The sequence below is a fragment of the Ambystoma mexicanum genome, chromosome 9 (assembly GCF_040938575.1).
Source record: "Ambystoma mexicanum isolate Mex_15411 chromosome 9, UKY_AmexF1_1, whole genome shotgun sequence".
In the NCBI taxonomy this organism is placed as follows: Eukaryota; Metazoa; Chordata; class Amphibia; order Caudata; family Ambystomatidae; genus Ambystoma; species Ambystoma mexicanum.
This window is the reverse complement of record NC_090931.1, coordinates 863,696,307-863,720,206: the sequence shown is the minus strand read 5'-3', so window position 1 is coordinate 863,720,206 and position 23,900 is coordinate 863,696,307. Positions and strand designations below refer to the sequence as shown.

Sequence of the window (23,900 nt, the reverse complement as noted above, 5' to 3'; positions counted from 1 at the left end):
AGGGTCCTATAGTTTGTGTAGCCAATGGGACGGTGTGTATTTAGTGACGTTCATAGCATCAGTTTTGAGGGAAGGGCTTAGTTATGCCGCCTGATGTTAAGAAGCCTATCACTTTTATTTACTATCCCATACTAGTATAGATTGTGTATGTAGATGTTCACTCGGAGCCTATCATAGTTAGTAATAGGTTCTGTAGTTTTCCACGTAGGATGATGTTGGTAATGATGCAGGTCAACATCAATGATGACAAGTTTTGAACATAAAAGTATCATTTTTTATGAATTTCGTTGAGTAAGAGGATCGAGCGAATTCGTTGATATTCGTTATGCTCCCTGTTTTAGACAATTGAAAATAAAACCGTTATCCTTTATACCTACTAACTGAGTCATTTTGATTATTGATGTTGAGTAACTTCTGCATCCCCATCCATCTCCAGGGTAATTGCTATTCATCTTATAGGGCTGAGGTTATTCAGTTCAGTTGAACTCTTCAAAATCTGCAGGGAACTAGCCAACCCTTCCACAGTCTCACCCCCCCCCCCCCGCACACCCAGGCCCCTCAAAGGCCCTCTACAAAGTGTTGGCCACACTTTACCACTAAAACTCAGGACATCTTGAGCACCCTCCTTTTTCTTCGCTCTCCTCCTTCTCCCTTGTCACACATGATGAGGTCACCAGAGTCGTCTGCTCCATGAAGGTCTCCTCAAAACAGGTTTCCTCTTGCTCCTCTAGAAGCATTAAGTAAAACATTGGCTCTCATGCCCCTGCACTTACTGATTTCTGCAACCAATCTTTTGCTACTGGATCTTTACCCTCCTCCCTCAAGCAGTCCCTTGTGCGCCCCTCCTGAAAAAACCTTCAGCAGATCCCACTTGTCCAGTCAACTACCACCCTATTTCTATCACCCCCTTCCCCTTCCTCTGGAAACTCCTGGAGAAGTTGGCCTTCCCCCAACGTACGTCACACACTGAACTTGTTGGTGGCCTCCACGACCATCAATCTGGATTCCGTGCATCCAGAGGCACAGAAACTGCTCTTCTGAACACCTGTGAAGAACTGCTCTCATCTCTGGACTCTGACACTCGAGCTGTCCTCATTCTACTTGATATCTCCTCTGCCTTTAACACGGTCAACCACTCCATCCTCAGAAACAGCTCCATGATACCCTGTGTATCTCGGAGCGGTCACTGGACTGGCTGACCTCCTTCCTAAGTAACCATACATCCCAGATTATTCTGAGCACCTTCTCCTCCCCTGTCTCTTTCTCCACATGTGGTGTCCCCCAGGGATCCAACCTCTCCCTTCAACACTTACCTTGGTCCACTGGCACCCCTCATTTCCACCTGCTCCTCTAACTTCCAGATGACACACAACTCTTCTTCAAACTACCCGCTGACCCTTCTACTTCTTCCATCATCCCCGACTGCCTATCTGCCATCCAGTCCTGGTGCGCTTCCAATGATCTCTGCTTCAAAGCCAGCAAGACTGAGATCCTTCCTATTGGCATCCCTGCTCCCTCTTTCTTCCCGTCACTCTGGCCATTATCTATGGTCCTTCTCCTTCATCTAAAGCCGGAATACTTGGAATCATCTTCGACATCTGTCTCTCCCTCCTCCTTAACATTCAGGACATTTCCAAGAAGTCCCACTTTCAACTCTTCCTTCTGAAAGGAATTCTCCCTTTTCTCACTTTCCCCCAGAAGCTCAATGTTACCAAAGCTCTGGTTATCTCTAGGCTTAACAACTACAAAAGCTTCCTCTTGAACCTACCCTCTTCTCCCTACAAACCCTACAGCTAATCCAGGATAGGACAGGAAGACGTATCCTTGGCTTCAAGCCCAGGGACTGCATCTCTCCTGTCCTAAAAACTCTTCACTGGCTACCAGGTGCTGCAAAGATCAAATTCAAATCCCTATGCATCATACATAAGGCTGTCTGGGGCAAGGCACCATACTATCTGCACATTGCTCTTACTAAATACTCTCCCTCTAGACCTCTATGTTCCTCTGGTAGCCACTCGCTATGTGTCAAGTGTTTTGCTAAACAGAGGGCCAGTAGCCGATCTCTTTCCTCAGCTGGCTCCCTCTTAGGGAACAGCCTTCCCCTTCCTCTTTGTCTTGAGCCAGATCTCCTCAAATTCCAGAATCTCCTCAAGACTTTCCTTTTCAACTGCTCCGTTCCTTCTCCCCTTCCCTGCTAATCCCTCAGTTGCTGAGATTGGTGACCAGGGCCCTTGTTTGTCCTTGGGGCCCTGGCCTCCCACACTCAATCACCTTCAGCCTCGGCCCGCCGACAGCACTTGCCTTGGCAACCATTGGTCTACGCCACTGTAGGCATGCAGATACCGATTTATTGCAGCCTAACTTCCATAGCACTTCCTACTTTGGTAACTTACACCTGTTTCTCGTTCACGAGCACAGGGAGTGCAGCACTTACCCCCCCCCCACATCCCTCTACCCCTCTCCTTCTCAGCACCTGCTCATTCTGAATGCTCACAAGGCTTGGTAGATCCGTTTTTATCCTCCAGTGTATTCATTTGTTTCAATCCTATGTCCCCTCCCTGTTGCCCTGTGGGTGCTTTAAAACACAATGGGCCTCATTACGACCCTGGCGGAAATCGGAAAACGATGGCGGAAATGCAATACCGCCATCGAATAGCGCTCGGTGCGACTATGACCCGTCACCGCAAAGTACGAAGCCATTAGCGACACCGTAGTGAACGCCAACGCTAACTGCACCAAGTACGCGCGCGCGCGCCATGCCAAACCGTAAATACCACCATGGCGCAAGGGTACGCGAATTCCGACCCTAGCGGACATGTACCTAACGCCATCAAGCATGGCGGAAAGTACCATTCCGCCATGGTGAGAAGTACGGCATCGCGAATCAACCGTAAACGGCCCCACTGAGTGCCTGTACACCGCTCCCTGCCCACAAAGTACAACTCCCCGTAGGTGCAATGAAGTCACAATGCAACCAGTGAAAAGTACAAGTCACCCATGCATGCCAACGAACAAAAGAATCACAAGAGGGGTCAATGGGAGCTGCAGGGCACAGATGGCACGAATACAGAAGCCATTCCAATGGACATGACCACAGTCCCCCCCCCAGAAACGCACGCAAACACAGGCACCTGTGACCAGCAATATTCCGAAAATCACAACATTCCACCAGTCCACCTGGCTGACCGGCATCTGTTACACAAAACCCAATCCCCCGCCCCTGAGCATGACAACATTCAAACAGTCATATTGGCAGCCCCCATCCCTGACCTCACTCCGTAGGCAAACGCGCCCAGCACAGTACCACGCAACTAAACTCCGAAGCTGGAACCCAATGCAGATCTCCTCACAATACATCGCTCCCCAAATAGGAATATGCCACATCACTCGCAAAGAAGAACGCTACACGGCCCATATCAGAATAGAAATTTAATGCACAACAAAATCACCAAGCCCATACAGCCATTAGTCCATGAACTCCAAAACACATATCACCATTGTGGGCTGCATCCGCAAGGAATGACCAGCTACTACTTGTGTGACACCCTGTTCCATCATGGTACACAGAGCCACATTCACGTACGAAAAGGCAACATGGAAGCGCACAGAACCGCAGGGCCGTCCCAATGGGGAGGCACTAGTCCAGCTGAAAGGCCGAAATGTTGCTCCGAGCCACTAGTACTGCGTAAGGGCATGTGGCCCATTGGCGATCGTCCCATAAGATCGTAATGCTGCTCCACTGATTAACACGAAGCAGCAGGTGTCGGGAGTAAAAGCCATCTGCAGGAGTGGCATACAGATGGCAGTGGCAAAAGGGGAGGAGATACCTGTCAACCAAAAGAAAAGAAAAAGAACAGAATGGCCATCAGAACTACATTCCAACAACTCACTTCAATGATCACACTAAATCCACAGCCATATGCATGCTAGCCCACTCCAAAGGATCATCACCACCCCAAAACCACTTGCGACTCATAACCATCTATATCGAGGTGTAAACACCATCACAAACGAGTGTACCTGTGCATGCGTCTGTCAAAACAGATTCCATCAGATGGGAATGTTAACGTGCATGGACACAAGTGTCTGAAGGCACGTCGAGACAGGGAGGGCTCAACAAGGCCAGGTAGACGATGGTCCCACTATGGCAGCCCTGCATCACATAGCGCAGGGGAGGCGGATAGATTCCAAGAAGCCCTGTACATGGCAAACCCTGTATCAAATCACCTATCCATGCATCCATTCATCATTCCCTCATCCCGGTATAAAAACGCCTGAATATTTACTCACATAACATTAGAAATTTCCATTGAGTCTGTGCGTTATGCAGCCTGCAAAATCCACAGTGCCCCAGCCCGTAATTCCAGTGTTGTGAAGTAACATGTATTTGGGAACGTCCGGCCTCATCGCCCACGTCGCTATTGCGCATCCCAAACTATTCATATCAATCATTGCATCCTCGCCATGGCCCCTGTCTCAAGGACATTGAACAATAGAACGTTATATTTGCAGTCAGACCTGTGGGCATCTCCTCGCCGCTAGCTGAAAACCGAAAGCGCCGCCCTTCGAATTCCTCATTTGCAACATCACGTCGAAAAGGCATCTGTGGCCGTTTGAAATCACAAATTAATCCATCTAGTGCGGCTGTGTGTGAAAATGGCAACTGCCTTCACCCACGAATGGGACGCCCTGCCCGTCGTTGCAACTCGGTACAGTGATGCATGAGGGCCCACCGTTACTCGAGTACTACGTTCCACTGACCCATCACAAGTCTGTTCGCGACTGCAAAGATTGTATGTGAAACAATGGGACCATAGCCGAATATACATATCAACAAATGTTACACGGCCATCGGGTACAAATACATGAATGCAATAGCAAGATGCCATTCCTCGAATTGCAGCGTTGTGTGCGGGACGTGCTCGCCCAAAGGGGAGAGCAGCTTGCACAGGTGGAATGAATCACCACAGGTGGAGGCCATACAGCCTGAAAACACATAAATTGCACACCCAGTCTCCTCCCACAACCACACCCACTCCGAAATGCTCCCAGCAGGACTCGCGATGTTGGCCCTGGGGGACCTGATAGCACTGCAAGTACTCCAACTCCAAGAAGAAGACGAACACCAACTACAACCGGCCGCACGGAGGAGACGCAGGAGGAGGAGGAGGCCAAGGCAGGGCCAGCAAGGGCCGCCAGCACAGCCACTACCACCACGCAGGCAGCCCGCAATCCCACGCCTCCGAGCACATCCGTTCAACCTCACTGATGAGCAGATCCACACCCTCTACCGTTTGGACCGGGACACCATAGCCGCCATTGTGGACATGACACACGCTGACCTTGTCAGCATGATAGATAGCCCAACCGCCATCCCACCCCTACTGAAGGTGGTGTCTGTACTCCACTTCCTGGCCAAAGGCACCTACCAGCACACAGTCGGACAGTTGCATGGCATTTCTCAGCCACTGTTCTCACGGACACTATTGCAAGTGCTCGATGCCCTCCTGCAGCACGCAGACGACTACATCTCTCTACCACGCTCGGAGCAGGAAATTACCAACACAAAAGTGGGATTCCATGCACTTGCCGGCATACCGGGTTGCATTGGTGCCATCGACTGCACCCATGTGGAATTGGTCGTCCCACATGCCATGGAGGCCCAGTACCGCAACCGAAAACAATTTAATTCCCTGAATGTACAAATGGTGTGTGACTCCAACAGGATCATTACACATTGTTGTGCCAGATTCCCTGGATCAACCCATGATTCTATGGTCTTGAGGAACTCTACTATACCACGCTACATGGAGCGACACGCAGGGAACAGATCCTGGCTACTCGGTGAGTCTCATTTCATGCATGATGATGTGGGGTATGTGATGCGACAATGACCTGGCAGGAAGGGGGGGGGGGGGTGTGCGTACTTAGCAATGGCATTCCACATCATACGTTTATCGTCCACATACAGGTGATGCTGGGTATCCACTGAAGAGATGGCTCCTCACACCAGTCCGGAACCCACGGGACCAGCATGAGGAGGACTACAACCATGCCCACTCACGTACCCGTGTAGTCATTGAACAGGCATTCGGCCTACTGAAGACTCGTTTCCGCTGCCTCAGCAGGTCTGGCAGGGCACTCCTGTACCGCCATGAGAAGGTTGCAAAGATGGTCATGGCATGTGTCATGCTCCACAACATGTGCGTACGTAGAAATGTGCCCATGCCCCCTGACGCAGAACTGCAAGCACCTGATGATGGTCATGATGAGGGTGGGGATGTGGCAGCACCTCAAGGAGTCTGCGAGGCACCGGAGGGCCGTGACATTCGTCAGCATCTCATTGATGCATGCTTCTAGCACTCACGCCTGGTGGCTGATACATGGACATGGGACTCGTGGCACTGTGTGTGTCTGGTACATGCACAATATGGACTGTACGCCTATGATGGCCTAGTACACAAAGATCATTGTCCACACATCTCATTGGTTGATCGTGCACTGTTTATGGCATATGTGATATCATGTTGAACACCCTATCGACCCGCCACCCAAGTGAGCCCAACACACCCCCTCCACCCTCCTACCTCCCCCCCGAACACCAGTGTCCAAAGAAGCTCATTGTCAGTGGGCTGTCGCTATTGCAAGCCCCCTCTGCGGGTATCAGGGGCACCCCTGCCTGTGGAGCGCAGGTTCCTCCCAGATCTACGTTGGGGGCTGCCCTGGACGGAACTTGCAACGGATGATGTCTCTGCCTGCTCACGTCCATGCATGTCCCTAAGGGTTTGTGAGAGCTCAGTGAGCACACGGCGCACTGCGGCAAGTTCGGCACATACGTCTTTGGACGTCGCATGCAGTTCCCCCCTCAGGCTCTCGGTGCTTCTCTCCATTTGGACTCTCAGGCTCTCGGTGCTACTCTCCATTTGGACTCTCAGGCTCTCGGTGCTACTCTCCATTTGTGCCCTTAGTGTCTCTGTACTTCTCTCCATTTCTGCCCTGAGTGTCTCAGTTGATGTTTCTATGTCTGCCTTAGTGCGCCCACATTCATCGGCATGGTCCTTGAGGAGCGTGGCCAGTTGCTGCTGTTGCACGATTAACTGGTCGAGGGACTGTTGCCTCTGCTGGGCCATGGCCATTTGCGGGGGTGTCACAGAGGGGCTGTTGACCTCATGTTGCCTTGCCACAGGGCTTGTGGGGGATGGCCAGTCGTCGTCTTGTGGGTGCCCCTGCGTGGTATCCTCATGTTGTACGGGATGGGACAGACAGGGGGAATGGGACAGGTCATGGATGGATCTGACTTCGACATCCCCGTCTTCTGTGTCGGAGCATGCTGCCATCAATGGGGTGTCACCTATGGTGCTGCTGCCACCAGAGGCAGTGCGTTCTGTGGCATCCGTTGGGGGGACCTGTGGTGGTGGTGTTGTGGGCATGCTGGCTGCTGGGGTGCCTGTTGATGTTCCCTCCTCTGTGCTGCCACCTGTTGTGTGCAGCTGCCGTGTCTTGATGCGTGCAGCTGAGGTGGAGGGTCTTTGGCTGTTGGTCATGGCCCTCTTTGCAGGTGTGCTGGTAGGGGTGTCCTGATGCTCGTCGTTTGGATCGGACCCTGTGGTGGAGTAAAGGAGGGCGAGGGTTATTAATGGGTCTGTGGGTATTGGAATGGCATTGTATCACATGCATTGGGGTGGTACCTGAGGGTGATTTGGGTCGGGGCCTTGGAGGTGCTTTCATTTGTGTGTGGAGTGAGGGTGCAGTTGTTTGGCAGCCTGCAGTTAGGGTGTGCCTGCTGCACGTGTAGTGGGTGTTTTAGGGGTTTTTAATTATTTATGTATTTATTGTGAGTTTTAAAGTGCGCTATCAGGGCGATGTGTGTGGACGTTCTCCTGGACATGTGTTTCTGTTGCACTATGTGGACACATGGTACTTCACATGATTGGACATTGTGGATTTAGCATTGTTTTATCTGGCCCACCTACCTGAATCTTCGGATGTCTGCACTCCTTTCTCCATCCCTCCGACTCCCTCTATGCTCTCCATTCCGATGGTGGAGGCACAGATTTCTTCCCAGGGGGTCAACTTGATGGGTGATTCAGGACCTCCCCCGGTGGCTGTGGCAATGTTGCGGTTGGCAGAGAGTATGCTGCGGACGCGTATCCGCAGGTCGTCCCATCGCTTTCTGCATTGCTGTGGGTTGCGGGGTGCGGTCCCCACCGCACTTACCCGCTGTGCCACCAGAGCCCATATGGCCTTCTTGTTCGCAAGTGCCGTCCTGGTCATTTGCGTGGAGAAGACGACGGCAGCATTCTCCTGGAGGGTCTCTGTTAGCACGGTGAGTTCCTCACAGGAGAAGTGGACCTGCCGCTTGCGGTCGCACGCTTTCTTCGCTACTTTTCCCATTTTTCTTGGTTTCGCTAGGGTGGATGACGGGTTGGGGTGTGTCTCGGGGTAGTGTTTTTAGTGGTTGTGTGGTTTTTGTGGTTTTATAGGTGTACGGCGGGATGTTTCCCGTTCCGGGCCCATGTTTTTACTTCCGTTTCCGTATATTTACGGTCACCGTACTTTCCGGTAGGCGCACACTGCGGTGTCCGCTGTGATGGGTGGCGGTATTGCACCTAGGGCGCCGTACGGCGGCGGTGTGGGCCGTTTGGGGGTCATTTCCGCCATCGCGGACTTTGCACTTCCGCCATGCCGTGGTGCTCGTGCCCGATGGGTCGGAATGGGCCGCACTTTGCTCCTTCGTGCAATGGCGGAAACGCTATTTACGCTGTGGCGGTCCGGTCAGTCACTTTCCGCCAGGGTCGTAATGAGGGCCAATGTACTTGTTATATAAATGCCTAACAAATGCACAATAAATACATAAAAAATAAACAAAATATAACCTGCCTGGTTGTGCCATCACCTTCTTCTCTGGTAACCAATGTATACTCAGAAGTGGTAAGTGGGGATTTACAAAGCACCAAGCCTGAGCAGGGCAAGGAAGCAATCTTATTATCAGGACGTCCAACTTAATGAGGCTTATTCACGGGCTGTCGCCCTCAATGTCATTTTTTACTTTTTCGCACAATGGATGGGGGGGGCTGTTAATCATTGATAGTTAATTTCTTAGTGCTTCGTAGGGCCAGCTCCTCAGTATCAGCTGTTACAGTCACAGGATCCTGAAGGCACACATTAAAGCAAGCAGTGGAAGATTAATTTGAATGAAGCTCCATTACCAAGGCAGGCTGACAAGTACTAATTATTTCACCCTGAGCCAACAGTGTGCTGCCAGAGAGAAATATAGAAGGTGAGACCCAAGGCTGTAACATTGATGCACTGGGATGCTGTAAATTCGCAGATAAAGTTTGTGTTAGATCAGTGTTACAATGTAACATCGCATCAACCACCCTAGCCAGATTTTTTTAATTCACATTGTTCCTCTACCAAATTCGGATATATTAGTAGAAGTAAGTTTCAAAACTACACTCCTTCCAGAACACTTAGGTCCAGCAGTGCTGCACTAGTACTAGTCCCCAACTTTAACAGGAAATGGCAAGGAGGCTTCTCTTTTTCACCCTGCCTAAAACCCTACCCCTGGAAGTGCACTGACTTTCAGAAAATAGCTAAAAACTTATTTTTTAACCAACCACTTTCCAAACAATGAAAAGAAATAGAAGTCGACTAAAAACTGTGCACCAGAAACTTGTACGCCAAGCAATTTTCAAAATGTTGGCACTACCATCTGTGGAAAACAAATTTGATTCATGGAACCTCTGCTGGGTGAAAATTGCCCGCACCTTAAACTCAGTGAAGTCTACAACCAAGAGCCAGGAATCAATGACACCCTCACTCCCCCACGCACATTCTTTTCTGCCCCCCATCCCTCAACTAACTTCTCACTACTAAAATCTTGCATCCAGCATCCTTATATCTCCCACACCCCTTGAGATGGAGCCGGCAGGATAGCTCAGGGGCAATGTGCATGCCTGAGAAGCAAGACGACTTGGAGCAACACAGGTTCGATCCCTGGGTCCTATAAGTGCGTTATAAATAACCAATTACAATTACCTCCAGGTTTAGTTTACTTAACAGAATCAGGCCCTATCTATTTTCAATCAACAAGCATGCTGTCAATTTTTCCCCCTTCACAATCCAAAGGCTGCCCATATGGTTAACCTGCCTGGGCGATACCAACCACAAACAAAATAGAGATTTTTTATGTCGGCACACAGGTAGCCGCTATTTCCGACCTGCAACCATCAACACCAAAGTTTTATGCATCTGCCTTCCTGCTATCCGACTAAAACTCCCTGCCCTCCTTTCTTACAAAGCCATGCGCTGCGAGGCCAACATTATTGGCACAAAGGCGCTAAATAAATAATCCGATTCAATTGAGGGGTGTTCTGAGCTTTTTCCATACCTTCTCTTCCAAGTAGGACAAGATCAGTTTCATGACCTCATCAGGTTCACGTATCATGTATTTTTCATACAGTGATGAATGCTCATTTCTTTCAAAGAATCGGTAAGCCATCTGCAGGATAAAACAGATACACAACAAACATGAATATAAGTAGGACTGATATGGACGGCACCACCAAACAATATAGTGCAAATAAACAAAACAGCGAGAGTAAACAAAGGAGTTATTATATTAATAAAATAATAACAATAATAATAATTAGGCATTTATATAGCGCTACGAACCCTCAGGTATCTGAGAGCTGCTTATTATTACCCACGGTGTGTGGTGCTCTACAGTCAGGATGCTCTCCACCAGATTCTCAGGATTACTCTCTACAGGCTTCAGAATACTTATCTAGTGGAGAGGCTTGTGGTCTGCCTGCATGCAGCCGGAAAAACTCTAATTTGGCAATTCCTGCGGCATGCAGGGAAACCCTTTCTGAATGGGGCACACGCAGAAAAAAATCTGTGTTTTATGTGCGCCCGTCCATCTTAATAATGAAGATGGATGATAAAAGGCATGGAGTCCCTTAGTCAACCAGAAGGCATCCTTTCTGACCAACTACATATGATTGCTCGTGTACATTTGTCATATGAACCGTCTGCTAATTGAATTAAAGAGCTATCACTGCTGCGGGAAGTGAAGATTTTTACCCTTGAAGAAAATGGATAATAATAAAATAAAACATAGGTTTTACTACCCACAGCATTTGTGATGATTTTTTTTTTGTAAATTCGATTTTATTAAGTTTACAAAGATAAATCGGGTTACATCGAAAATATTTCAACAATTAGAAATACAGAAACAAAGCAAAACCATGTGATATATTCGATTCATATCCTTTCAAGGTGCATTGTTCCAAGTTGGGTTATCAAAAGGCACATGACTTCCCCACCCTCCTTTCCCTCCCCCATACTCCCTGTGGGTCATGCAGTTCTGAGCTTAGTCCTTGCAGCATATACCATCTGACGATCACATTTAACGTATGGTGTAGGGTTCACTTTTTGAGCTAATGTACATGCGGATGATAGTAAGGGGTCTGGTTCAGGTGGATTCTAGTTCATCGTGCACGTGGGCATTGGGTGAGCCCCGAAAGAGGCCACTGGAGAGGTATTTATTCTTGAAGTCCATCCATAGGGCTTCGACCTGTGATGATCTGTCATGCAATGACGCTGTTATGTTCTCCATTACACATATGTTAGTGGCAACGTTAATCCATTCGTTTTTGGTGGGGACTGACGGAGATTTCCATTTCATGACGAGTATTGCTCGGGCTGCTAGCAATAGTTGTGGAGCTAGATCTCTAACCCTAATCCATTCGTCTTCATCTCTCTCGAGGCCGAACAGTATGAGGAGAGGGGCAGCCACTCTGCTAATGCCATCAATCTCTCTGATCCAGCCCAGAACCTAGTTCCAAAAAACTTTTATTCAGGCACACTCCCACCACATATGCCAGTGGTGGGCATTTTCTCCACATCCTCGCCAGCACTTTGGACTAGCTGTTTGAAACATTTTGGATAATCTGACAGGGTCGTATTGCCATCTGTGTAATAGTTTAATAGCATGGAGTTTATACTGATTGGAGATGGATGTTTGCGTAGCAGCTTGGCATAATGTTCCCCATTGGTCCGGGGTGATCTGCGCTTCAAGATCCCTCTCCCATCTGTCTTTCAAAGCTTCTGTAGTTCCTCCTCCTCCACCTATTAGCTACTTATACATGACGGATATTAGGCCCTTCATTTCTAATCTGGAGTCTAGTATCTTCTCGAAGGGTGTAAGGTCTCATCAATTTAGGTTTCCACATCAGTCTCGTTGTATATATTGGAAAGTGGACAGTGGGCCTATTCCAAGGGCTTCTGTTAGTTCCGGGAGTGAAATGAAGGAGTCTTTTTTTTTTTGCAGTTGTCCTACCCTCTCTAAGCCAGCTTCGTACCATGCTTGAAACCTTCCTACATTTGGAATGTGGTCATTGATTCCAGGGGACCATAAGTGGCTAAGGGGTCCAGGCCATGTGGTGATTTCTTGCATGTTTTGGCCCTGTGTCCAAATGTCCCATATCGTGCTTAAAATTGGGTGGTCTTTTAGTTTTCTGCAGATTCTTCTTTTGGGGGACCAGAGCCATTTGGATACCGTGACTGGGGAGAAATAGTGGTTGTCCATGTTGACCCATTGGATGTTTGTCTGGTTACGGAGATGAGGGATTAATACTCTTAGTTGGGAGGCTTCATAATATTTTCGTAAATTAGGGAGTCCCACCCCACCCTGCTCTTTCGGGAGTATTAGAGTCTTATAAGGAATTCTCGGTTTCTTTCCTTGCCACAAAAATCTGGTGATGGCTCTTTTAGTCTCGACAAAGAAATTGTTCGGGATCTTGATGGGCAGCATTTAGAAGGGATATAGGAACCGGGGAAGGGATACAATCTTGATCGCGTTAAGGCGCCCCAGCCAAGATATTGTGAGCCTCTCCCATCTTGCCAGGTCGGTGCGGAACTGTTGCAGCAGGGAGGGGGGGGGGGAGTTTGCCTCATAGAGTTCCTCCAGGTTTCTAGTAATTTGTATCCCCAAGTATTGTAATTTTGAGTGCTCAATTTTGACACCTATTATGGAGAATTTGTTGGCATTCGCTTCATCTACTCCCTATAGGGAGAAGAGTGTGGATTTTGTTTTATTTACTTTAAAGCCTGAGAGTTTGCCATATTCCTCCAACAGGAAAAGGGCTTGAGGGATAGAAGTTATGGGATTGGTGACATGGAGAAAAATATCGTCTGCGTAGAGGGCTACTTTATATTCTGTTGTCCCCAACTGGATGCCTTCTACTATGGGATATGTTCTCATTGTTATTGCTAAAGGCTCTAGGGAGAGTGCAAAAAGAATTGCCGAGAGGGGGCACCCCTGGTGAGTTCCACGTTCCAGGTTAAACCATCTAGAGTATTCACCGTTTACAAATATTGATGCCTTGGTGTCTGTATATACTGCATGTATTGCCTTTCTGAACTTTGGGCCCATCCCTACTTTACATAATACTGCCTTCAGGAATCCCCATTCTACTCGATCAAAAGCTTTTTCTGCATGAATAGAGAGAAGGAGTGGGTCATTTGACATGGCCTGGGACGCATGGATAAGGTGCAGTGTCTTACGCATTGTATCAGCTCCCTGTCTCCCAAGTATAAACCCGACCTGATCAGAATGTATGAGTTGTGGCATTAACGTTTCCAGCTGTGCGGCAAGGACTCTGGTGTACGTTTTTGTGTCGAGGTTAAGCAAGGATATGGGACGGTATGATCTGCATTTCGCTGGGTCTCTTCCTTCTATAGGGTTAACCGTGATTAGTGCCTGGGTGAAAGAGTCTGGAGGTTTCCCACATTCTATTATCTCATTGAAAAGTTAGGAAGGGTGTTAGTGACTTGTTAAAAGTTTTATAGAATCCGGCTGTGTAGCGTCTTCACCTGGAGACTTGCCTATAGTTAGTCTTTTTATAGTGGCCTGGACTTCCTCTTCAGTTATAGGGGATTCCAACAATTCAGCATCCAAGCTCGGTATTCGGGGTAGGTTTATTGAGGACAGGTAAGTTTCTATTTCTGGTTGCTCAGAATTCCTTTCGGAGGAGTAGAGAGCTTCGTAGAAATTGGCAAAGCTCTCCAGGATGGTGGGGTGGATGTGTGATGCGTGGGGACTCTCTTCGTTGATTTCCAGAACTCTACGTTCAGCCCTTTGCTCTCGGAGCCTAGCGACGAGAAGTGCGTCCGTCTTGTCTCCCTTTTCATAACATTTTTGTTTTAAAAATCGCAATTTACGTACTATTTGTTCATGTTCTAATAATTTGAGTTCATTTCTTTTGCTTTGGTCATTTTTGTGCAATCAATTCCTGCGCCCTTCCCAATATCATATTCTAGCTGACGAATTTCAGATCGTAACCTTTCTTCGATGATATTTCACTCCCTTTTCTTGGATGCCCCTTCCCGTATCAGGATTCCCCTCCAGGCGGCCTTCCCTGCCTCCCATACCGTTTGTTTGGATACTTCACCATTATTGTTTGTTTCAAAAAAAGTGGTTGATTTCAGTCTCCAGCTCAGCTTTGAAAGCTACGTCTTTCCAGAGGCTTTCATTGCAGCGCCATTTCCCTTGTTTAATTGGTAAATCCGCCCATTGCATCTCCGTGAGGACCATGTCATGGTCTGACCATGAGATCGGAGTTATCTCTGAGTGTGTTGATATTTCAGTGAGCTCCCTGGATAAATATATATAATCAATCCAGGTGTATGTATTATGAGGTGCTGAATAGAAAGTATAGCCATGTTCATCAGGGTGGAGGTCTCTCCACACGTCCCTCATATTGTGCATTCCCATGATCTTTGCCAGTTCAGTCTGGTCGGACCTGTTTTGATGTTTCGCATTAGGGTTACCGGCTTTTCGGTCTTTGAGAGGGTCAGCCAACTGATTGAAATCCCCACCTAGGATGATATGACCTGAGGCTTCTAATAGTATCTTGGGGATTACTCTGGTGAAGAATCTGGATTTACCCGTGTTTGGGGAGTAGAGGGTTGCAATGGTGACATTGACTTTACCTATATGTCCGGTAACTAGCATAGCCCGGCCCTCTACGTCGGACCATGTCTTGATTGGTGTGAATGCTATGCCTTTTCTGATAAGAATTCCAACACCTCCTTTCCACAGTGGGCCAGAGCCCCAAAATTCAGTCCCACTGCATTTCCCCAGGATCTGTCATTCTTCCCCTTTAGTGTATTTTGTTTCTTCCAAGAGGAGGATGTCAATTTTGGATCTCCGGAATTCTCTGGCCACAAGGGATCGCTCTGTCGGAGAGTTGAGCCCTTTTACGTTTAGTATCCCTACTCGCAAATGCGCAGGTCTTCCTGTGTCAGTGTTTGAGGCCATCATTCATTTTCTCAGGAAGATGTTTCTTCTTATGTGATCGGCATTGTTTGCTTGCTTTAAGTTGTGTACTGCGTCGACAGCTCTGGATTATCGTGACTGCTGCTTTGACCCCTTTCGCATTCCCAGTCCCTGTCTCTTCTTCCCCCTGCCCCCTCCCATTGTCCATTGGTGGCATCCGATTAGACCCGATTGATCTGACCGGGTCGACATCGAACCACCTGTGGGGACCGTTACAGCACGCCCCTTGTGCAAATGTAACATCTCTGATTCAAGTGAGCCCCTCTATGAGTCCTCCCTTGATCTCCTCATTTTAGTCATGAGATTGTGAATATGTTAATGTTTCTGCGGATCACTTCTTACATAATTATTTAGCTTTGTCTTACCGGAGTCTTATGGATTCAGTTATCCCCCTCTGGGGAGAGATTATCTCTCCGGAATTTTTGTGACCCCTTCACCTTCTTTCTTCTGGGTCCTTGAAGACGCCATACTCGTACCTCTCGCTGCATCTCCCTTCGGTTGCCGTCTTCTTCATGAGGGCCAAGGAGGTCAGCTATGCATGCCTTTATCTCTTTTTCCGACCTCAGCCTGATTCTGGTTCCTTCATATTAGAATGTGAGCGAAAAGGGGTAACCCCACCTGTATCGAATGTTCTTCTCTTTCAATTTCTTTTTGATGGGCCGCATATCTACCTGAGGGCTAAGGTCATCGAGGACAAGTCTTGGTATATTGAAATTTGGGCTCCTTCTAGTGTTATCGTGTCATTCTTTCTAGCTTTTTCGAGAATGCCGGCTTTGTCTCGGAATCGATGAAATCGGGCCAGGACCGATCGTGGTCCTCCCGGGGGCCCACCAGCACTGTGGGTTCTCTCTGTTATTGGTTCGTCCACAGCATCGTCTGCTATTAAGAGTTTGATAATGTTGTGCAGTGTTTCCTTCAAATCAGCTTCCGTTTCCCCTTCTCTTTCCGGGATTCCAAAAATACGTAAATTGTTCCGTCTTTCTCTGTTTTCTAAATCATCGAGTTTGAGTTTGAACTCTTCCTCTCGTTGCTCAATTTCAGTCACTCTCTGGTCGAGTTGCGCTTCTAGGGTGTCGATGGAGGCCTGGTTATTCTCGACTCCTTCTAGCCTGTCTTCCATGCTGTCGAGTCTTTGGGTAAGTTTGTCTATCTACCCCCCTGTGCTGGTGCCCAGATTTTTAATTTCGCCCAACAGAGCTGCGATATCTCCTTTTGTGGCTGCGGAAAGCTCATTCCCTGAAGTGATACTGTTCGCCATCGTGGTTTCGGGAAATGTGGGAGACGTGGGGGTGTAGGGAAAGAGCGCCAATTTGTGCCTGACGTTCATTAAGTTTCCAGGCGACAATGTCAGTCTGTGATTAGGTAACTTGTAAGGGTCTGGGGCCGTCTTTGTTCCCAGGCTCGGGGGTGGTGGCTCCGGAATCCAGATTGTGTGATGGGGCTTTGCTCAGTTCGTTCAAAAAAGCTTCTTGTCTCGGACCAAGCAGCTTCCTTGGGTCGTGTCTGCCTGATAGGCAAGGAAATGATTGTGCCCAAGCTTTTGGGTAGCAGTTCGCTTTAATGGGGGCCAAGGCGTGTTACAATACGCGTGCGTGTGAGTCGTCGGGGGAGTTCAGTGTGCTGGCTCGTAAAGTCACTCAAGCAGCTTGGGGTCACCACTGGCCCTCTGTTGTAATGGAGACTGGTAGTGGTCACTGTGGGAGTCCTCGTGTGTAGGTTGAGTGCCTCCTTGTAATTGTGGTGGGGGGGTTTCTGGTTCCCCTTGTTGGGTTAGCCGTTCCTAGTATAATAAGGGGCATCTCACGTTACGGTGGGGAGCAGGGATTACGGCTTCATATTCGCCATCGTGGCAGATGGGAAAGGGGGTCCAGGAATAGGGGCGGCAATGATTTATAATAAGTACAGTTTCTTCCTTGGTCGCCCTTTTATGGATTCTTTACCTCCTTGTGGTGCTGGGGCGAGGGTCTTTCCCCTGTGGATTAGGTATCCCTCGTAGATCACTTCCTCTGTTGGCAAGTCGCGTGTTTCCTCGTTGGCTCCCAATTCATTTTGTACAGTAAGGAGACCGCACCGTTCTGTGGGGGAGCAGTGCATGCGTGGGAAGGGTGCCCTGATCCTCTTTTGCTGCAACACCACCAGGCAGCAAGGGGGTGTCACAATCCTTCACCTTCAGATCTTACAGGGCCGGGTGAGGGCCAGAGCGGGCTGGGAGCCGGGTAGAGCTCTGATGTCGCACGGCACTCAACGGGACGGCGCCTCCGTGTCGGTGAGGGGCCCCTCACGGTGCCATGGGAGAAAGCTCTTCAGAGAACTTGCCGGAGGTACGGGGGTGCGCGGGTGTGCGGGCACACAGCTGAACACGGGGCGGAGATGCCCCCGTTGCGCAGGTGGTTTCGGCACTGTCCCCGTTTATTAATTAATTCAGGCAGTGCAAGGGCGGTGGATAGTCGACTCCCTTCAGGGAGGGGTCCACGCATGGGACCTCTTTTGCTCCGTTTCGGTGGGGGCCCTCACCTCTGGGGGTCGATATTTCGAGTGCTCCACTCATTTCTCCTACGAGGCAGTGTCGGGGAGATGATCCGCGGCCAGGTCACAGGCCCGGAGTGCTTCCGCTCGTTTGCCAGGCCTTACTTTCATTTTCGCAGATGTCGAGGGCCGTAGTTTCTTTGACTGATTTAAGGGGTTTGTCGGCCCCAATTTTTCCGGAGTTTTGCCCTTGCAGAGGGGGGGCGGTATTCACCCAACTGGATCTCGGTAAGTTGCTGCAGGGGGGTCCCAAAAAGTGGGGGCTCAGTCCATCTTTCGGGGCAGGGTGAACGGAGCTCATGCAAAGAGCATGTTCGTCTCTGCGCCCCCTGGTGGCCAATTATTTGCGATGATTTTAAAGGGTTATTATGCCACCAGCAAAGTGACTCTTCTGCAGCGTGAACACTAAATCCATCAAACAGAACAAACATCAATACAATAATGAAATGTAATAAAAACAGCAATAAACTTTGCTTTAGAGAAACAAAAATCAACTCTTCACCTTTAAGGGCTGGGAGGATAGTTCATGGGCAACGCGTTCGTCTTGGAAGGAAGACAATGCATAATGGCGGTCATTAGAAAGAGATATATTCATCTCTCCCAATTCAGGATAAACAATCCAGCCCTGCTTTAATGTTCGTATTGCTTGCCTGTACTCTAGAGAGAAAGACCAAGGTATTGTGATCTGTGTCTTTCTCTGACAAATAATTTCTTCTTCGGACATTCCATTTTGGCAACACACTCAGTGTACTGGCGATTAGCACTATTAACGTGATGGACATAGTTTAAAAGACACTACATTATTTGATCCACTACCTTCAAAAGACTTCGCAAATCTGAGTCCTTTTTCTCAGTGGCAGCTGCTTAATGTTTTAATTTGAGGGGTGTAAATCTTTCCCCTGAATATACAGAGGACTGAGCATAGCGAGGGAGCTCGAAATAACCAAGGGGGTTTCAGGGAGGTTCGCCCCGAGAACATTTTAAAGCTATTGAGTTAAAATCGTGGATTTTCAGGACACCTTTTGTGATAATTTGAGTAAAAAGTCAGTTTGCAATGGATTGTGTAGGGTAACCATGTAAAAATACAATGGATGCCACAAGTAACCAACATTGGACAGGATAATTTATCAACTCCTTTTCATGATGCCTATGCCCACAATAAATGCTAGTATAAAAAAAATATTTTATTGCTGACTGTGCCTATACATGTCAATAGAGGCTGCACCAATATAACTAGTCAATATTACCATGTAGGAACCTACTCCTGTGGGCTTTCCCAGTACAAAATGCCATGCCACGGTAAAGGAATATGTCCAGGCTGGACCCACCTGTGATGTTCAGTAAAAAAATGACATGTCACAGTAAACAAACATGTCCAGACAGGACCCACCAATGTGTGCCAATACTGCATAGGAACACTCTTTCTACTGTCTTTACATTGCTGCCCAACAGAAAATACCATGCCATGGTAAATAAATATGTCCAGACTGGACCTACCAATGTAGGCAAGTAACACATAGGAATACTCATGATGCTGCTTTCACCTTTGATACCCAATCAAAAATGCATGCCACAGTAAAGTAACATATCCAGACTGGACCCACCAATGTGGCCAGCCAGTAGCACATATAAACACTCATTATGTTGCCATTACCAGGCATCAAGGGTAAAACATACCATGCCACAGTAAAGAAACATGTCAAAACTGGACCCACCAATGTTGGCCAATACCACATAGGAACACTGATACGTTCTTCACATGTGATGCCCAGTAAAAGACTCCATACCAAGGTGAAGAAACATGCCCAGACTAGGCACACTAATGTAGGCCATTACCACATAGGAACACTCATCATGCTGCCTTCACCATAGACGCCCAGTAACAAATGCCACACCACAGCAATCAAATATGTCCAAACTGGACTCACCAATGTGGGCCAGAATCACACAGGAACGCTCATCATGATGCATTCACCCTTGATGCCCAGTAAAAAAGCCATTTTACAGAAAACAAATATGTCCAGAGTGGACCAAACTATGTGGGCCAGTACCAAATAGGAACACTCATTATGCTGACTTCACCGATGCTACCCTGTAAACAAATGCCATGCCACAGTAAAGAAACATGCCCAGTATGGACCACCAATGTGGGCCAGCCAGTAACACATAGCAACACTCATTATGTTGCCTTCACCCTTGATGCCTGGTAAAACATGGCATGCCACAGTAAAGAAACATGTTACAACTGGACCTACCAATGTGGGCCAATACCACATAGGAACACTCATACTTAATTCACCCTGATGCCCAGTAGAAAAAGGCAGGCCACAGTAAAGATGTGTCCAGACTATACCCAGCAATGTGGGGTAGTACCACGTAGGAACACCCATCATGCTGCCTTCAACCTTAATGCTCAAAAAAAATGCCATACGACAGTAAAGAAGCATGTTCAGACTGGACCCACCAATGTGGGCTAGTACTACATAGGAACACCCATCATGCTGCCTTCAACCTTGATGCACAATAGAAAATTCCATACCCCAATAAAGAAACATGTTCAAATTGGACCCACCAATGTGGATTAATACCACTAAGGAACAGTCATCAAGCTACTTTCACCCTTGATGCCCAGTAAAACGTGCTGTGCCACAGTAGAGAAACATGTTCACACAGGACCCACTGTTAGGGAGCATTCTCATAAATGTGCTAATTCCCTTCACCTTAAATACCCCCAGCAACTTTGCTGGATTTTGAGGACTTGCTTTTTTTACCTGGAGAGAGTGTGAGCCTTTTTCCCCACTCTCTCATGTATTTTGATGTGTGTTTTACTCTTGTGTTCTTTGATTATGGGGTTTTAGGTAACTCCATAGGCATCATCTTTTCATGTGTGTCACACAGCACCCTCAGTGCATTGACACAGGGAAGCCTTTTAGGCTGTCCCAAGGTTTAAATTCCTTCTCTGGGATAAGCTACTGTTTCCCAGAGAATGAAAGGTAAACTGACTTCTCTAGACTTTTTACATTCCTAGACCCAGCATACACTTACAATATAGTGCTGGAGGGGTTACCTAGTATCCCCTATGTCTAGAAACTCATGTAACAGTCAAATGCTACCCTTTCCTATCGAAATGACTGGTGGCAGTGGTTTTACAATAAACTACCAGGATTTTTCCCGACCGCAAACACAGGTAGCTAAAAATTAGGGAGCCATGTTTTTCAAGATGGTGTCTGAGCCCCCTTTGTTTAAACAGGTCCCGCTCTTCTTTTTTCACCATTTCGTTTTGGAAAGGACCTTCTAGAGTGTGTCTATGCGTGCCAAACTAGTTTTGGTCCCTTTATTCCTGCACCTTTGGCGGGCTTCAGGACTGAAGACCACCTCTGGTGCCTGGGTGTCTGGGATGGGCAGGAAGTGAGGGAGGTGCCCGAAACTCCCTGTACTTAGTCTCCTTGGAGACCCAAATGCAGTCTGGCATGATTGGCTGGCTGACTGTGCGGCAATGACAGCCACCCTGCTGGGTGAGTGGCAGCTGGGCTGGAATGAATGGGAGAAAACTGTTTAACGGGTGAGTCTCTTGGACTGGAAAGCAGAGTTGACCACTGGAGCGAAAGAACCGAAGACGAGCTGGAAGAGGACGGCTGCTGCAACTACTAGACCGTTGGATTGCCCGGTGGAGCCCTGCTGCAGGTCCGAATCGCCAAGTTCACCTCCACAGAGAAGCCCCTCAAGCACAACTTCTCCCTTTGAGTTGGTAGGACCAATTAACTCGTAAGCCACCTGGATACCATTCTCAGAGCTGGTTAGTATTAACCAGGGGGAAGGACACCAGCGTGTGTGCTTGAAGAACAGCAACCGGAATCAAAGATTTGCCCATTTGCCAGCTTTGAGACCAGTCCCCCTGCAGTGCAGGAACCCCCCAACGTCCTCCCTCTTGTCCCCACGACGGAAGGTCAGGAACAGTGAGATCTGCAGGAACTGGCATAAAGAGAAGTCTTCAGCTGTATCTTTTTCTTCAATATAAGGTACTGTGAAAACCCAACCGAGAGAACTTACCTCTCACTGCGAAAGTGCGTGCAACTTTGGCAACTTGCAGGCCTAGTCAGCTTGTGACCCGACATATGAACCTTTCTTCCATGAACAACTACTTAGAACCGTGGCAAATAATTTTTCCATTCCAAATACCAGAAACGTTTTTACTTATACAAGACACTAGCCCATTGACTATGGCCTACCTATTGCATTGAATCAACTCCTCTGGTGAACTCAAACTATTTGCACTGTTTTTAGAGTAACTAATATTCGTTTGATTAACTTATGCCTTTTTGCTCCTACTTCCATGCTATTTTGCTCCAACTGCTTAGTACTCGGCACTGTACTATAACTGTTGTGTAATATTCGTTGCCTCATTTAGTGAATGCTTTATAAATGATTGTGTAATAAATTAATAACTGTTTTTACCAAGAAACCTTGAGTATAAGTGTCTATCTGAATACTTGTAATTTTAGACCTTTGTGTAACACCTTTACAAGCTCACATTCCCTCTTGAGATAAGCCTGGCTGCTCAGCTCGCTACCAAAATCTGTGTGGTACAGACTTATACCAAAGGTTGGTTTTGCTTACACCTGTAGTCCTAGTTGTGTGTAGTGGTCCCAGAGGGTACTGCATACAAACTTTGCCTAACACTGGTGGTAGCGGTGGGATACATTGTATAGTTGTTGCATTGAGAGTTCTGCTTTACTTTTGTTCAGATATTGCCCTTCACAAGGCTAAGCACCACTAGAAAAGACATTTTATCATGCCTAATATGGATAACTACAGACAGGAGGCCCTGATCATTTTAACAGTAGATCAACCTGAAGGAAATGTGTAAGGTCAGGAACCTCCCTGTTAAAGGAAAGAAAACATTAATTGGTAGAAAGATTGTTGGAATTTCAAAGTCTGAGAAGTAGATCTGTTACACCTACTCCTTCAGCAAATGTGGAAAATGTTGATGAGGATGATAATGATTCATAGTCTAACTCTAATGTTATTGATGAGCAAGGAGAGTTAGAGGAGTCTCAGGATGTGATCCCCTCTGCACCTCAACAAGCTCTTGGGCCTCAACCTTTAGCCACAGGGACCCTACCAGGTCCAGCAGTGAGTCCAGAATGTGTCTCTCTTGATAACATGAGACTTGAGTTAGAGTTCAAAAGGCTCCAAGTGCAAACTGAAAGTAGACATCAAGAAATCAAACTCATAGAAATTGAAATGCATCATGCTCTTGAAATGAAGAAATTGTCTCTTAAAAATGGTTCCATTCCAGAGTCTTCTAGGTCTTCCAGTCCCAAGAGACCTTGAATGCCTAAAGAAGCTGTGAGTATGTATGAGGTGAGACTTGATATTTTGGATTGGCTGGCTGCTTTTGAGTATAACTATGGGGTTCAGGGTTTCACAGGGAATCAGCTGATTCCTTGGCTTTCGTCTAGGCTCCCCCAGGTTGCAACTGATGCTGTAATGGAGGTAGGGGGACTTGAAAGATTGGTGTATGAAAATGTGAGGCTAGCTTTGATAGATAGATTTGGGAAAACTCATACCCAGTACCTAAAGAGGTTTAGGACCCTCAAAAAGCATGATGGTACCCATTGGGCTATATGGGTGTGTGAATGTTTAAAGAACTTAGATGGTTGGGTAAAGGGTTACAGAGTTAACACTATTGAAGGTATGAGAAATCTATTTTTGTTGGAATCTATTTTTGATGCCTGCTCTCCTGAGCTGAGACAGCACTTGGCTGACTCTATGGACATTGATCCAAAGAAGTTAGCAAAGGCTGCTGACTTGTGGGTTGCGGACAGGGCTACTCACATGGATTCTGGGGCAACTCAGAAGAAGGATGATGGGAAGCAGCCAAAGAAAGATGGCAAAGAGAATTCTAATGCCTCCAATCCAAAAGAGGGCCCCAAACAGAAAAAGGGTAAGCCACAAGGGAAACCAAATCAGGCTAGTGAAACCTCTGGTGCTAAACCAGAGGGAGGTCAGCGGAAACCCACATGTG

General features: G+C 47.7%; 1 protein-coding gene across 3 annotated transcripts in view; it reads right to left on the bottom strand.

The window, feature by feature from the left end:
• LOC138488704 (putative methyltransferase DDB_G0268948) overlaps positions 1–23,900 on the bottom strand; it is a 504,586-nt gene that overhangs the window by 390,613 nt on the left and 90,073 nt on the right. For all 3 annotated transcript variants that reach the window (XM_069615945.1, XM_069615946.1, XM_069615944.1), the window contains one exon: positions 10,394–10,504. In XM_069615945.1, coding sequence (XP_069472046.1) covers positions 10,394–10,504 — 111 coding nt within the window. The remainder of the gene's footprint in view (positions 1–10,393; positions 10,505–23,900) is intronic.